Source organism: Pelodiscus sinensis, chromosome 10 (genome assembly GCF_049634645.1).
Source record: "Pelodiscus sinensis isolate JC-2024 chromosome 10, ASM4963464v1, whole genome shotgun sequence".
Lineage (NCBI taxonomy): Eukaryota > Metazoa > Chordata > Testudines > Trionychidae > Pelodiscus > Pelodiscus sinensis.
Window position 1 is genome coordinate 47514776 of NC_134720.1, and position 16245 is coordinate 47531020.

Below are 16245 nucleotides of genomic sequence, written 5' to 3' on the forward strand. Positions count from 1 at the left end.
AAGGGTGTCATAAGGAGGAGGGAGAAAACTTGTTCATCTTGGCCTCTGAGGATATAACAAGAAGCAATGGGCTTAAACTGCAGCAAGGGAGGTTTAGGTAAATAAATTGCCCAGGGAGGTTGTGGAATCTCCACCTGTGGAGATATTTAAGTAGGTTAGATAAATGTCTTTCAGGGATGGTCTAGACAGTACTTGGTCCTGCCATGAGGGCAGGGGACTGGACTCGATGACCTCTCGAGGTCCCTTCCAGTCGTAGTATTCTATTATTCTAGCCCATGACCATTTACTGAAAGTCATTAAGCGTCCCCTTGCAAAAATTATTGCCCACTTCTGTCCTAATCTATGACTGGGGCTTTGAGATTGCCCACTGTTGCTGCAGAACCTTTGAAATTGTGGGTTTTACTCACAAAAGCTCACAATATTATATATTTGTGTTAGTTCCTAAGGCAGGGGTGAGGAACCAAAGGCCTGGTGTCTGGATGTGGCCCCCAGCCTGCCTTGGTCTGGCCCCCAAGGCTTGGGGCTCTTCCCCCAGCATTGGGGCGCTCATGCTGGCACTCCAGCTCCTTCACCATTCTCTACCTTCATGGGGCTGGAGCACACAAAATTTACTAGCCTGGGCCCCCCTTAGCTCCAAAACTCTGGTGTGCAAAGGGAATGTGGGGAATATCTGCTTCTCAGCCAGGGGCCGTGTCAATGAGGATTTCTTTGTTGTTGTTTTGCTTTTCATTTGTGTGCGGTCCCCGACTGAGTTTCCTGTGGCTCAGTGGCCCATGATCCAAAAAAGGTTCCCCACCTCTGGTGCTCTAAGGTGCCATAGGACTACTTATTGTCTAACTGGCATTGGTGAATGTAAACTTCCATGCCAGGGGATTGCTGGGCAGGAGCTAGTAGAAAAAGCATCTAATAGGAGAGATGTGGGTAAGCTAAAAGGAGAGGTTGCTTTATCTTACAGCCTTTAGGCAATGGCTTCCTGCTAACCCCATCTCACACCTCCTTGGCATCTGTAAAAAGTATACTTGTGTTGCACACTCATTTAATGCCATCTTGTTGCAACAAACATGACTTTGCACTTTCACCAATTTTCTGACCAATTTACACTACGATTAACATCACCACTAAATTTGTTCCACAGGCCAAAGAGAAGTTGCTGCTCTTTGCACCGGCTCTGGTGTTCAAAGACAGCATGATTGTCCCCCTAAAGTTGTCAGCAGCCCTGGAGTGAGTCCTGGCTCAGAGGAAAGACCACTACTTATTGAATTGTTAGCTCTTTGGACTTTCCTGTCTACCATGCACTGACACAGCCTCTCCCTGTTTAGGCTGTGGACCGGCCCTCTCAGAGAATGACAAAGGCCCGGGCTACTTTGGCTATGCCTAGACTATGTTTTTTTGGTCCTAAGGATCCCGGGAAGGAAAGGTGCCTTCCTTTCCATGGAAGGGGAAAGACAAAAAGGGTGATGTGTTTTTAAAGAATTATAGTGCATCCAGGTGAAAGGTGCCAAAGAATCAGCCTTGGCAAGTGAAGGCAGCAGCAACACTGTCAGCTTCCTTACACTGCCTCCTGCCAACTTGCTTCCACCTGCCTTGGGTAGCGTTTCCCTCATGTGTAGGGCACTATCAAATTCATGGCTCACTTTGGTCAACTTCATTTATTTTAAAAAATAGTAAATGTCATGATTTCAGCTATTGAAATCTAAAATTTCATGGTCTTCTACTTATACGGGTCCTGACCCATGAAGTAGTGGTGGGGGCACAAGGTTATTGCAGAGGGGGTTGTGATATTGCTACCATTACTTTTGCACTGTTTCTGGCAATGATGCTGCCTTCAGAACTGGGCAGTTGGGAAGGCAGCAGTGCAGAAGGAAGGGTGTCATGCTATGGTATTGCCACCTTACTTCTGTGCTTGGCTGGGGGGGGGGTGCTGCTTTCCGAGCTGGCTGCCTGGCTAGCAATCTCTGAGGTCAATCAACATTTTGGCACCTGAGGCAGGGAGCTCAAATGACACCCCCATCCTCCTTGCTTGGGCCAAAAATGTGAAAGGTTTCAATTCTGCCTTCTTGCTGTGCTACTCCTCTCATGGTCCTGCTCTGCTACCTACATATGCACCAGCAGCAGACACAATTTTCTACACTCTGGGTCCTAGTGGCACCCCCCTCTCCCCCGACAGTCTGGCACCTGAGGTGGCTGCTTCAATTTGCCTCATGGTAGGGCCAGCCCTGAGGTCAATGCAGAAGTAAAGGCAACAATACTGTAACTGCTCCTAAAATACCCTTACAGCCCCCTGCCATTCCCTTCTGGGCAGGATGCCGAATCTGAGAAACTCTGGTCTTCCCCTTGAAATCTGTATAACATAGGGGAAAAGCACCTAAAAGATCAGATGTCATGGGGGTGACTAGATTTCATGGTCTGTGATGTATTTTTCATAACTATGAATTTGGTAGAGCTCTACTCGTGTGGTGAGAATGCACTCTCCATTTCTTGGCCTCTCTCCTGATGGGGGTGCCAATCTAATGGTGGGGAATTCTTACATTCTTGTCTCTGTAGCATTCCCCTCCCCGCATCCCTGAACATAAAAACAGCCAGCCTGGGACAGACCAAAGACCCATCCAGCCTTAGTGTCCTGTTTTCTGACAGTGCACCATACCAGGTGCCCCAGAGGAAATGAACAGAACAGGTAATCAGGTGATCCACCCGCTGTTACCCATTCCCAGCTTTTAACAAACAGAGTTATGGGACCTGAACAGAGACTACCTTTTCATTTTGAAACCTGGTGACTGAAGCTCAAGGCCCTATGCTGAGACCACTTTGTAAGCCTGTGAAGGATTTTGAACGTGTTATGTAACTGAAGGAGAACATGTACTTTCTCTGATTAATAGTTCACCAGTCCTGACCCACCCTTTGTTTTGTTTATCTATTTCAGTCATCTGTCTAGTCTAGGCTTTTTTACATCCAAATAAAGTGTGTAAAAGGAATGTTAAGGTTGTAACAATGCATGCGCTCAAGAGGTCTGAATTAAGATTGTGGAAGTAACTTCAATTGAGGTGATTCCTAATCTTAGACTGCTTGACTTTCTTTCATTAAGATAAATTCTTAAGCTTTTTGAAAACTGAGGAATTGAAACAACAACAACTAGATCCCTCAGAGGAACATAAAATGGCCACACTCGGTCAGAATATTGGTCCATCTAAGCCAGTCTGTCTTCTGACTGTGACCAGTTGTCTGATGCTTTATAGGGAATGAAGAAAATAGGGCAATTATTGAGTGATCCATCCAGTCCCGGCTTGAGAGAGTTGTCGCCTTGGGGAGAAGCAGAGTATGGGGTTGGGTTACTAATCATCTTGGCTAATAGCTATTGATGAATCTATCCTCCATGAATACATGGAGACATGGGTATAATAGGCTAGCGGTACAATATGTTCCATCCATAACTAATTCTTTTTTAACCCAGTTATACTTTCGGCTTTAACAGCATCCCTTGGCAACACATTCCGCAGGTTGAATGTGCTTTGTATGAAGAAGTCCTTCCTTACGTGTCTTCTAAAACGTCTGCCTATTGATTTCAGCAGTGATGCCTGGCTATTGTGTTACATGAAGGGGTAAATAACACTTTCTCCTGTCATGAATTTTATAGTCCTCTATCATACCCTCCCCTTGGCTATCTCTTTTCTAAGTTGAACAGTCCCAGTCTTTTCAACCTCTTCTCAGCGGGAAGCCATTCCATACCCTTAATCATTTTTGTTGCTCTTTTCTATACATTTTCCCATTCTAATATGTCTTTTCTGAGATGGGGGGGAGGGACCAAGACTGCACAAAATATTCCAGGTGTAGATTACCATGGATTTATATAGTGGCATTAAGATATCCTCTGTCTTATTATCCATCCCTTTCCTAAAGAGAGCTAACATTGTGTTAACTTTTTGCCTGCTGCTACACATTGAGTAGATGTTTTCAGAGAGTTAGCCACAGTAACACCAAGATCTGTTTCACGAGTGGTAACAGCTAATTTAGAACTTAACATCCTTTGTGTATAGTTCTGATTATGTTTTCCAATATGTCTTACTTTGCACTGATAAGCACTGAATTTCATCTTTAATTTTGTTGCCCAGTCACCCAGTGTCGTAAAATCTTTTTGGCACTCTTTGTAGTCACATTTAGACTTAACTATATTGAGTAAATTAGCATCATTGCCACCTCACTGTTTAACTTTTTTTTCCCAATCATTTATCAATATGTTGAACAGAACAGGTCCTGCTATTTACTACTTTCCATTGTGAAAAATGAACATTTATTTCTATCCATTGTTTTCTATCTTTTAACCAGTTATTAATCTGTGAGAAGACATTCCCTCTTATCCCATGACTGCTTACTTTGCTTAAGAGCCTTTGGGGTGGGACTTTGTCAAAGGTTTTTTGAAAGTCCATGTACACTGTATCACCTGGATCACCCATGTCCACATGCCTGCTGATGCTCTCAGAGAATCCTAATACACTGAAAAAACGAGTAGTTCTGTAACATGGTATCTGTAGTATCATGAGCTTTCATGGGTTGAACCCACTTCTTCAGATGAGTGGGGAATAAAGGACATTGGTGAGGCATAATTTCCTTACAAAAGCCACGGTAACTCTTCCCAAACACTGTGTTAATCTATGTGTCTGGTGAGTCTGTTCTTTATTAGAGCTTCCACTAGGGATGTGAATGGTTAATCCATTGACCCTTAACGGAGCCTAGGGATGCCTGGAGATTAGGGATATGAAGCCTCAATGGATGAGGCTTACAGTTTTTGGTTAACCAGTGGGGGTTGTTCTGGCTTTGCGGGGCCCACAAGATGGAGTCTCTCCCCCTTTAATCAGTTAACCAGCTAAACATAATGCTTAACCATTTAAATAGTCAAACGGGATTTTACATCCCTAGTTTCCACGAGTTTGCTTGTTACCGAAGTCAGGATTACTGGCAGTAGCTAGTATCACACCAGGTACCCTTTTTAAAAATCAGCATTACATTAGCTATTCGACCAGGCAGTGAGTGGAGTCCCCTAGGGGAGGCTAGTCCCAGCTCCGCCCCTTCCACCCACAACCCTCTGTCACCTCCCACCATAACCAGAGCTCTGAGACTTATGGCTGGAACCTAGAGGGCCTCTACCCCACCACCCTGCCATGGTCAGAGCTTCATACCCTTTCCCCCTTCCAATGTTGGAGCGCCAAGACACACACACCTCTCACCCAGAGAAGCCCTGAGCACCCTCCTCTTAGCTTGAGGAGGTTCCATCCAGCCAAAGCCCCAAACAGCTTCCCATGTGCCCAATGGAGTCCCAAGCCAGCTGCAGCTGCACTGTGCCATTCCTTCCCTCCCCAGACCCCAAGCTGCCCTGGGAAAAAGTGTCTGTGCTCTGGAAGACACTTTTGCTATGCCCCATTCAGGTTCCATGGTGACTGAGAAGGTGGTATTTACTTCTTAGCTTCCTGGGTTCATCCCCAGTTTCTTCCCCTAGCCTATTATACCTGCTGCTCATGTCTCACATTCACATCCCTAGTTTCCTATCATCTGGTACACAAGCTTATTTTACCATTAGATTATATCACTTAGTAGACCTGCAATTTCATATTTGAGTTACTTCAGAATTCTTGGGTAAATCATGTGTAGTTCTGGTGACTTACTAATGATTCAGTCATCATTTTTTCCAAAATCTCCTCGGGTGGCACCTCGATCTGGGAGAGAATGTCAGATTTGTCACCTAAAATTAATGACTGAGGTGTGGGAATCTCCTTCACATCTTACGCAGTGAAGTCAGATACAAATAACTAATTTAGCTTCTCTGCAATAGCCTTCTCTTCCTTTCATGCTCCTTTAGCGCCTTGATTGATTAGTACCCTTGCTGATTTTGCAGTATCATTTAGAACTACATTAATGTTCCATATGGCTCATCAGCAGGATTTGGATAGATCTGTACCTTTTGAGCTAACAGAGTAACTGATAGCAGTGGTAGGTTGTTATCTTTTATGTGGACTAGGAATTAGAAAGAGAAAGAGACATATTTTGCCAGCAGGTTATTCCCAGCTAATTGTGACAGCAAAGGAGTATTACGGCTCAAGAATAATGGTTTCAATTTCAGGCTATGTCCAAAAGTGCACTCTATTGGTAATAGATTTTTCTACCCTTTCTTTCCCCCAGTATCTTCTTATGCCCCTTGCTCCTGTTTTACCTCAACTCCAGTTTTTACTGCTTCTTGTCCTCTATTGCTATCCTCCTTCTCCCTCTTCTGCCCCATCACCCCACTCTGCTTCTATTTTCCCCTGCTCAAATCTTGCCCCCCATTTTCTTCCTCCTGCTTCTGCTCCTGCCCCATCCTCATTCTTTGCCCATTTTCCTACACTCCAGCTGTCATACCCCTAGTTCCTAAACCCCTTCTGCTCCAAGCTCTTACTCACTTCCCTCCCACCAAACTCCTATGTCTCTTCCTACATCCATCTGTCTTCTCACACACATATGCCTACCATATTCCTGCACTCTAGTCAGGGCGTTTGTCCTGCTCTCTCCCTTGCTGTTTGGGGGTCAGCAGCAAGAACAGTGTGAGCACAGGAGAGACATTTTCCCTGATACCAGTTCTGATGCTGGTGCCACAGTGGCCCTAGCAGCCAGGATGCACAACTGTAGGGAGAGTCCAGCTCAGCTCTTGAAAACCTGGGCTGGAGCATGAACAGTCTGGATGGAACCTTCAGAGAATTAAGTTGACAAATTCTAACAAATATCTACTGAGTATGTGCTACCTGCGATTTTTCAGAGGCTTATAGCTTGGCCAAATTTGGTTGGATTTTCATGGGCCTGCGTTCAGCCAAAGACCTCAAACAGTAGATGCCAAAAAGAAAGATCCCCAAGTGTTTTTTTCATCTGTGATTTCAGGAAGCCCTTCTCTTTTGGGGGGTGGGAGAGGCTGATTCATGAGTTTTGAATGTGTGAGGTTGGAAATACAGTCCATGCAAATTGATAGTTTCTCCCTCTGTGTACAGGAACCTGGACAGAGACCAGGATCCTACAAAAGACATGAAACTGACTCCTCACCCTGACACCCCCATGTCCTTGCATTGGGATGCTTTCCCTTCAGACCCCACTAATATTAATGACCTCGCACTGGAATCCTACCTGCCTCCCCATCTGCACTTTCACGTTCCCTGGCCAGCGCAGTTTGCGTAGTGGCGTAAAGCAGCCAGCATGGCTGTGGGACTAAATGGTACCCACTGCAGCTGGGACTAGGTGGGTGCTGAGAGCCTGGATGCGGCTGAGAGCTATGTGTGAGGGTGAGTCCCTGCATGCCACCCTCCCTTCATGGGCTGACAACCGCCCCAGCCTGATTAAATAACTTTTTCAAAATATTTTGTGTGCTGGATTGAGGAAATGCTCAGGCTGCAGGTCCCCGAGGCTGGGAGTTTGAGATCCCTGGTTTTAAGCAATGGAAAACAGGATTGTATAGTGGAAAATGTCGGACAGCCTGATGGATTGGGTAGCGCAGGGGTGGGCAAGAGGCTGCCAGCGGGATCAGGATCTGGCCTGCCCAGTAGCCGCATCTGGCCTGTGGCTGCCTCGCCAAGAACCTTAGACAGAGAACAGCTCATGCTTTAAACAGCCAGCCATTCTCTGCTCTGGACCACTGGGGAGGGAAGAGGGAGTCTTCGCACACTGCCCCTACCTGCCTAGCAAAATCTCTCCGCTCTCATTGGCCAGTGTGAGAAGCTTCCCTCTCTGCTTCCCATGCCCGCAGCAGGGCCACATGGAGCAGTCAGCCGCTTTGGATTGCAGTGGACAGTCTGCCTCAGGATTCTGCAGGGCTGCTGGCTGGGAGCCACCTAGGTAAGCACCTCCCAGCCACAGCCTGCCTCTGGCATCTCACCCCTTCTCTCCCCTCTGACTACCTGAACCTGGCCTCCTCCCAAACCCTCTGTTTCCCTTTCCCCTCTTCTCTCAGGTCACAACACCCTCCCAGACTCTGCTCCCCCTCTGACACTCCTTCTAGAGGCCAGAATCCTCTCTCCCATACCCCCTCCCTGCCCCAGATCACCACCCAAACCCTCTGCACCCCTTTTCCCCCTTCTACCAGGTCACATCTCCCTCCCAACGTTGCACCCACTCCTAGAGTCCTCTCCTGCATGCCTAACCCCTCCTGGACTGTGCACCCCAAGCTCCTGCCCCAGATCACAGCCCCCACCTTTACCCAAAATCCCTCTTAGACCCCACACACCCTCCTGCACCCCAGTTTCCTACCCCAAGCTCCCTTCTGCATCCAACTTCCATCACAAACCCTATACCCCCTCCATAGAAGTGTGGCCCTTGACCACTTGCCAAAATCTTGGAGTGCCCCCCCTCATTGAAATTATTGCCCCACCCTTGTGTATTCTATAATTAGAGCCCTACCACATTGATGGTCTGTTTTGGTCAAATGTATGGTCATAGAACATGTCATGACTTCAGCTATTTAAATCTGAAATTTCAGGGTGTTGTAACTGTAGAAATCCTGACCCAAAAAAGAGGTTTGTGTGTCTGTGGCTCATGAGGTTGTTGCTGCCCTGCTACCCTTACTTATGCCCTTCTGCTGGGGGCAGATGTGCCTTCAGAACTGGATGGCTGGAGAGCGGCAGCTGCTGACAGGGAGCAGAGCCACTGCCAGCAGCAGGGCAGAAGTGAAGATGGCATGATATGGTACAGCTATCCCGACTTCTGTGCTGCTGCCTTCAGAGTTGGGCTCTCAGTCAGCAGCCACCACTCTCTGGCTGCCCAGCTCTGAAAGCAGCGAAGAAGAATGGCAAAACCCAGAACTTCCTAAAATTGTCTTGCCACTTCCTAGAATTCCCTTTCAGATCAGAACCCTCAATTTGAGAAATGCTGGTTCCCCCCCAAGAAATGTGTATAGTATAGGCTTAAAGCATATAAAGACAAGATTTCACAGAGAGAGACCAGATTTCTAAGTCCATAATGTCTTTAGGGACATAAATTTAGTAGGTCCCTATTTATATTACTGTAACCAGCAGGGGCGACTGGCCTGCGCAGGGAGGGCCACCCAGAGGGACAAGGAAGGGACATGTGGGGGCATCCCATTTAGCAATTAAAATTTTGGAGGGGAAAATGGGGAGGTGCATCCCCCAATTGCTACTGTGAATATCCTGGCAGACAGACCTAAGGTGTCTGAGTATTTTTACCACATAAAAGTCTCTCCATTGTAGTGGCAGTGATAGTTATATAAAATAGTTCATATTTTATATACACAAAATAATTATGCAGTTTTGAAAACGTATTCTAGCAGGAATCTGCATGATTGAGAATTTTTTATCTTGGATTCTCTGAGCTGCCCTCTAACATCTCTTCCAAGAGGGTAGCCTGATAAGAGAATTGCTGGCAGAAATATAAACCGGAGTAAATAAATGAACAAGTCATGCATTCCCTTTTTATTTTGCAGTTTCCAGACATTTGTCAGTCCTGGAGAGATGAAAAATGTGCTTTTAAACATCCAGGTAAAGGCTTCTCACCCTATTTCATCCTGGGCCCTCTTTCCCACTACCCTTAAGGTTCATTTGACTGTTTTCCTCAGATGATTCCCAGAGTTCTTTGTTCCATCTCCCACGATGATTCAAACACGATGTGATGGAATCAGCGCAGTAGTTCCTAGAATGCTTCTGGCTTCTGAGGATGATGAGTTATAAGTAGCTGAAGAAATCCATGTCAGCACAGCCTGACTTTCCTCTCACTTACACTTTTTCTAAGCCTTCATAACTCACTGATTTCAATGGAATTACTCCAGATCTATACCTGAGTCAGGCACAGGGAACTGGCTTATGCTCTCAGTTCCTCCAGAAGACTGCTGGTGACTCTCTTTCAGTATCATCACTAACAAGATGAGAACCACCACTGCTTTACAATGTTATACATTTCAAAAACAAATCATGTTTATAATTTTCTGTTTGTTGCCTGAAAAATATGCATCATATCAGGAATTAAAGTAGAAGATCCTGCAAGGTCAAACTCTTTCAAGTCCTGGGGTGCCATATGTGTATGTTTCTGTTACTGGGTTCGTGTCTTTAGACAGATGAGGGAAAAGATCTTCATTTGTTGGTACTTTGGGTTTCTTTACTATCTGAGAGGTTTCCAGGGCTTTCCAGGACACTTTGGGACAGGTGGTTCTGGGAGATCTAGAAGGCCAACTAAAATATCAAGATCACTTATAGGACTGTCTGGTTCTGTAGGGAAATCAGGGATTTCTGCAGGGAGATCAGAGATACCAGTAAAATCATCTGTTAGATCTGTTGTGGGCTGCTGAGCAGTAGGTAGCACATCTAGCTCTACCTGATCAGGCTTATGAAATTGTGTACCCTCTGCTAGGTGCGTTTCCTTTTGGTCAGTGACCTCATCATGGAATTCTTCAGAAGACTCATCTTTTGAATGTTTATTCTTTATCTTTTTTTGCTTATCTTTATGTTTTCCGTGCCCGTGTCCAGGTTTATCCCCATGTTCATGTTTTGGTCTACACCTCCGATCATGGCCATGGCCATGGCCATGGCCATGGCCATGGCCATGGCCATGACCATGACCATGGCCACGCCCTTGTTCACCCTCATGTCCTTGTCCACGTCTTTGTTCGTGTTCTTGACCACACACAGTGTCATGTCTGTGCGTATGTCCATGTCCATGCCTGTGACCTGGCTCACACTGAGTATCATGTCCGTCCCCCTGTTCATATGCTGGGTCACACCTGCTCTCTTTTCCTGGCCCTTTTCCAGGAGCTTGTCCGTCTTTAGGTCCTTCTTCAGTTTCTTTGTGGGGTGCATTTTGAGCAATTGCTTCCACAGCTAGGGATCGGAAAGGAGTAAAGCCTGGAGGCCTTCTGAACAAGTCAACCTAAAAAGGAGCAGGAGATAGTTAGACAAATGTATTGCAATACTGTTACTACCTATGCAGAGTACATCATTTGGAGCAATTCTGCTTGTGGTTGGTTGCAATGTAAAAGGCAGATATTTCTTGCTAAATTTGAAAAAAAAAATACTGTTAAAACAAGGTGTGTCGGGGGGGGGGGCATACGGATGTGAAAGGTTAACTGGTTAACTCATTAGCATTGCCGATAGTGGGAGAGACTTACTAGTTCTGGTTAACCATAATTAGTGACGGCTCCCCACTTGCTGGAGCAGCCTCTATCCATGGCAGATGACAGGCAGAGGCCACGCTGGCGTCCGGAGCAGCTTCTGACTGCAGGGAGCCCAGCCTGCCATGGACAAGGGCTACTCTGTGGGGGCTGGAAGCTGGGACTCAGCAGCAGCCTCAGCCCCTGCACATGGGCTGGGAGCCGGCAGATTCAGCCCCAGCGTAGGGGCTGGGAGTCAGGAGCTGTTGGCAGCCCCAGCCTCTGTGCTGGGGCTGGGAGCCACGGGACTGGGAGTAGGAGCCATGTGGGCTGGGGGCTGCTGCAGCCATTCTGGAGCAGTCCTCTGCCCAGATCCCACTTAATCAGTTAACTGTTTAAACATTAGTTTGACCTCATGTTTAACCTGTTAACTCAGTGGTGCCCAACCGCTGGCCTGCGGATTGGTGCTGGGCCACGAACTGCTGGCTGCTGGGTCACGCTGCCAGGCTACACCCAGACTGGTTGCTCTGGGACTGAGGCTGGAGTTTACCCTGGGTGCGTGGTGGGCAGCTGCCACAGATGAAGCCATCTGTCCATGGTGGCTCGGAGGCCAGGACAGGGTTACAGCTCGGCTCCCGAAGCCACCACACAGCAGCCAGCTTCAGCTCCTGCAGCTACCATGTGGCAGGGAGCCGACACAGCTGAAACTGGCTTTTTGCAGTGGCTCTGGGGGTCAGGGCTGGGGGACATATTTTGGCAAACCGGGCACATTTTATTTGCATCGTTGCATACTAATCATTTGCATGACGATTGTGGAAATATACATATAAAATGTTTCCAGCCTTTCAAAAGTTTGTGAATGGGTTTGCTGATAAACAATATAAAAAAGGTTGGGAACCACTGAATTAACTAATTAACCAGGATTTTACATCTCTGAGGGGGAAGGAAGTTCTTTGTTGCCTGCTCACCTCAGTGCATGAGTTTCAAATATTCGAGAACTAGCAAATTGAAGATGATGTGTAAATGTGACCAGTTAACATAAATATGTTAGCAGATCTCATGAACTAAGTACAGTAGGAAAAGTGCAGGCAGAGTTTATAAGCATATGTATTGGTTTTAGTCTGTGAACAATATTTCTGAATTGTGGAGGTAAAATGGGGCTGTCATAAGCACAGAATATCATACCACGGAAGGGTTGTAATGCATATTCAGTCTAGCCTCTAAGCAAGCACAAGCCAGAACCTGGATTATTTTATTAAATTAAGTATTACTTATTGAATTTTTAGTTTCTGGTTTGAAGATCTGTGTTGTATAGGGGTAACTAAAGAATAATAAACATAGGTTAATATCTGTTTGATATCTGTTAACCAAAACAGCACCCTCCGCTTGCCTACACTAATGTAGAACAACAAAGTTTATTGCTCTTTCTACATCAAATTTTCATCATGATTTGGTTCTTGTCCACTCCAGTGACTGAATCGGATTCAACCATTGTTCAGGAAAGCTGAGGGTGGAGCCATGTTAGAAAACTGAATTCAGGTACTATGTGATTTGCAGAAGACATAGCTAGAGTAGGCATCTGCAGTCAATACATAATGAATAGGATATTATGGATACACCAAAAATGCTGAATGTGAGCTTGATTGATTCATTAAATAGGTCTATCACATGTTTCTTTCTTTTCCTAGTTTTAGTAAAGGGCCTATAATGATCAGAGTTTGATTTTTATATCCCTTTTCTGAGACTACCAAGCTGTGACACAGAAAGAGGGCTGGATAATAGTTGGTTTTAGTGGGGGGATTTGGAAATGCCTTCCGCAGAAAAAATGTGCAATCTAGACTCATGTTGCCAAGCAAAAAGGGTCTGGACTGATATTTGCTGCCCTTCTAATGTGCAAAGATCAGCAGACATTGTGGAGAGCTGTTTATCCCCTCAACATGGTAATTCCTCTTTCTCCCCAGCTTGCAAACTCCATCAACATTGACATTAATGGAGGCGTACAATGCTCAACACCACCCAGAATTGAGCATGAGAGATCCTGCAAAGAATCAGTCATCAGGCAGACAAAATAATCTCTAATTTTATAATAATGTTGCTCTCTTATTCTGCATGTTTTGCAGCTACATTTAGTTTGTTTAAACTACATCTGGAAGTGAGCTTCTAAGACCACAAATCTGTGTTAGCGGAACTCTTGCGAGTGCACTGAAAATATCTGCATAGTAGACAGTACTTTCATGTTGTCAGTTGGGCTGGGAGGCTCGCTTCCAGGTGCAGTGTAAACATATCCTTACTCAACCCAGCATCTCATCTCAGGAACTGCATTAGCTCAGCCTAGGTCACTGCGGTCAGAGGACAAGAGAAATGGTCACTACATTCCTAAAATGAAAAAAGTGATTGTTTCTTAAAAAAAAACCCAAGATATTGAGCTAAGGTGAGAACTGGACATTTCGGGAGACAGACAAAGGGTTACAAATATTTCCCTGTTACAAATTTTGTGTAGAGAGTTGTAAGTAGTCTGAAGTGAAATAATATATGTATTAAGAAATCATACCATGCCATTTTCTTTGACGCAGTTAACTGTAGGCCTTACTTCCTTTGTCCAGGGCACCACATAAACTTGTGCTCTGCATACCAAAACGTCCTGTCAACAATTAATTAATTAATCAATCAATCAATCAATCAAAGCCATCATGGACTCTTAAAACAAAAAATATGCCACAAACATGGGAATAGACTTGTATAGAAATAAGGCTCTACAATTTTAATAACCTTTTAAAATATCTTATTCTTTTTGAAGCTTTATGAGTATCTGCGGAATCCATCTGTCTTAATTTTGTAGGTTTGTATATTAGAATCTTATCATCGCTTAGTTTAGCATGCTAACATGAACATCGCAGTTTAACTCATAACACTAATTCTTAGCACTTTTCATTTCCAAAGTACTTCACAAGCAGTAGCTAGTTAACACAACACTCTAGAGGGATAGGAAAATGCTGATCTCATTATTATTATTTAAGATGGGGAAATTTGAGTGTAGAAAGGTTAAGGTCAAATGTTTCCAAAGTGGCCATTGTTACTGGGTGCCTTGGTGGGACTGAATTTGGGTGGTCATTGGGACTGGGTGGCTTGGTGGGACTGGGTCCCATCCTGTAGTATTTTTCAACCCCCAGAGATGAGCAGGTAGAATGTGTCTGTGGGGAGAAACCCGCCCAGCACCATCCTGCTACAAACACACTTTCTGCCCACCTCAGGAGTGTTCATTCCACTAGTACTAAACCAGCATTCGACCCTAGTGGCACCCAACTGGCAATACCTTCCTTTGCCCCAAGTGCGCCAGCCCCTCGCTGTAGCAGAACACCACTTCAGCAACAACATCCTGCCCATACTCTGGTAGCACTTCACGCCCTTTCCTTTTTGATCAACCACCCATGAAATGGTCAAAAATTATCCCAATAGCTTTGCATTAATCAAATGGATTGTACAGTTGGAGAGAGTCGACCAAAGCAACCCTTTCTGCTGTCCTTGGCAATATCTTGGGTCACACACAGAACTAACGATACAGGTAAAGATAATGCTGAGAGAGAAAAATCTCTCAGTTTATTGAGGAATAACTAGCCTTTACTGATCTGGCTTGCTAGCGGCAGCAACGACCAATTGAAGTTATTTAATAAAAACACCAAACCTGGGTTGCTGGTTTGGTGGTGTCTATTTTTGTTTTGTTGGGATATATTTTAAGAACATGGTCATTTCTGGTGTAGTTTAATTGGGTTAATTGAGAGCCATTGCTCTGAGTTGGTGGTCTGCAGCATTCCAGTCACTTACACCATCTGCTGTAGCTTCACAATATTCACTCTGTTCCTTGACATCTGTTTTCGAGCAGTTTGTCTTCCTCATTTTAAATGTTATATTATAATTTTTTCCAGCAACCACCTGAAAATTAGTAAGAAGATTTTCCTCATTAAATGTGTTTTCATTGTAGCAGTTTCACAGAAAAGACAGTGCTCTAAAAACTTAACACCATCCCACCAAGGACATGAGCATAAAAACAAACTAAACCCCTTGACAGTAAAAGAGACAATCAATATACATTTCTAATTGATCTATCTTCTTTACTCCTATTCCTCCCCCCAAAAGCATCACAACACTGACCTTGGAGGAGACAAAAAGGTCAAAACAATCCAGCGTTCACAATTTTGACTTTGTTTTACTGCATGACTGCAGTAATTTCATTACTGATGAAGGAAATCTTTCAGAGACACCATTGTAGTGAGACAAATATAAGGGAAAGGAAGTTGAATGAGGTAAAATGAAGAGTCTGATAACTAGAACCTCAGTGAAAAACAAACTATTTGCCAAAGACATTAAAGAGCTAAGTTGTAATGATTAATTAATGTGCACGGGACCATTGATTTGTTGATATTAATATTATTTAATTTTTTTAGCATACCCAAAAGAGGGGTAGACACCTCACAATAGAAACAACAGACATAGGATGAAATTCTGGTTTGACTGAAGTTAATGGGAGTTTGCTATTGATTTTAACGGAGCCAAGATTTAAACCTCTCTAGTCTGGCAACATCTGTGGTCTAGGGTGATTTTAGTTAGCTGGATGTCCACATATCATGGGTGTGGCAAAGTTTCTTGTGGCCTCATAAAGTTTGTTTATAGCCACCAGTCCTGACTCTGTGTTTGGTGCTCTTATTTAGTAGCAATTCATCCCTAAACATCATTTAAGAGCCCAGTAACCAGTGGTAGTGTCTGTAGTAACTACTTGACTACTCGTTGTCATTTCTAGATACTCTATATTTTTGTTAGTCTCTAAGGCCATGTCTAAACTAGGAGATTATTTCAAATTTTCTAAGTTCGACTTCTGGGCGCCGATTTTACAAATTCGAAGTTCTGTGTCCTTACTACGGGGAAGTATCAAATGTAGTCTGAGGCAGGCTCTGTTAATGTGGGCATGCTACCTTGGACTCAGAGCCCCAGGAAGCATTCTGAGAAGTTGCGGGGGGCCTCCCAAAGGCCAATTAGTTCAAATTAGTGGCACTGGAGCATCCACAGTAACATTATTTTGGTTTTACAGGTTCGGGAATAGTGTTATTGCTCATGAAAAGGAGGACTAGAGTTTGAATTCTACAACCTCTTAT

General features: G+C 44.7%; 1 protein-coding gene and 1 long non-coding RNA gene across 2 annotated transcripts in view; one reads left to right on the forward strand and one right to left on the reverse strand.

Moving 5' to 3' along the window:
* LOC142830805 (uncharacterized) overlaps positions 1 to 16245 on the forward strand; it is a 119930-nt gene that overhangs the window by 86232 nt on the left and 17453 nt on the right. The gene's annotated exons all lie outside the window — the stretch shown is intronic.
* LOC102454442 (T-kininogen 1) overlaps positions 9409 to 16245 on the reverse strand; it is a 31616-nt gene continuing 24779 nt past the window's right edge. Inside the window, exons 8-10 of the mRNA XM_006138530.4 lie at positions 14921 to 15028; positions 13650 to 13739; positions 9409 to 10878 (exon numbers count right to left, since the gene is read on the reverse strand). Coding sequence (XP_006138592.2) covers positions 10114 to 10878; positions 13650 to 13739; positions 14921 to 15028 — 963 coding nt within the window. The 3' untranslated portion in view covers positions 9409 to 10113. The remainder of the gene's footprint in view (positions 10879 to 13649; positions 13740 to 14920; positions 15029 to 16245) is intronic.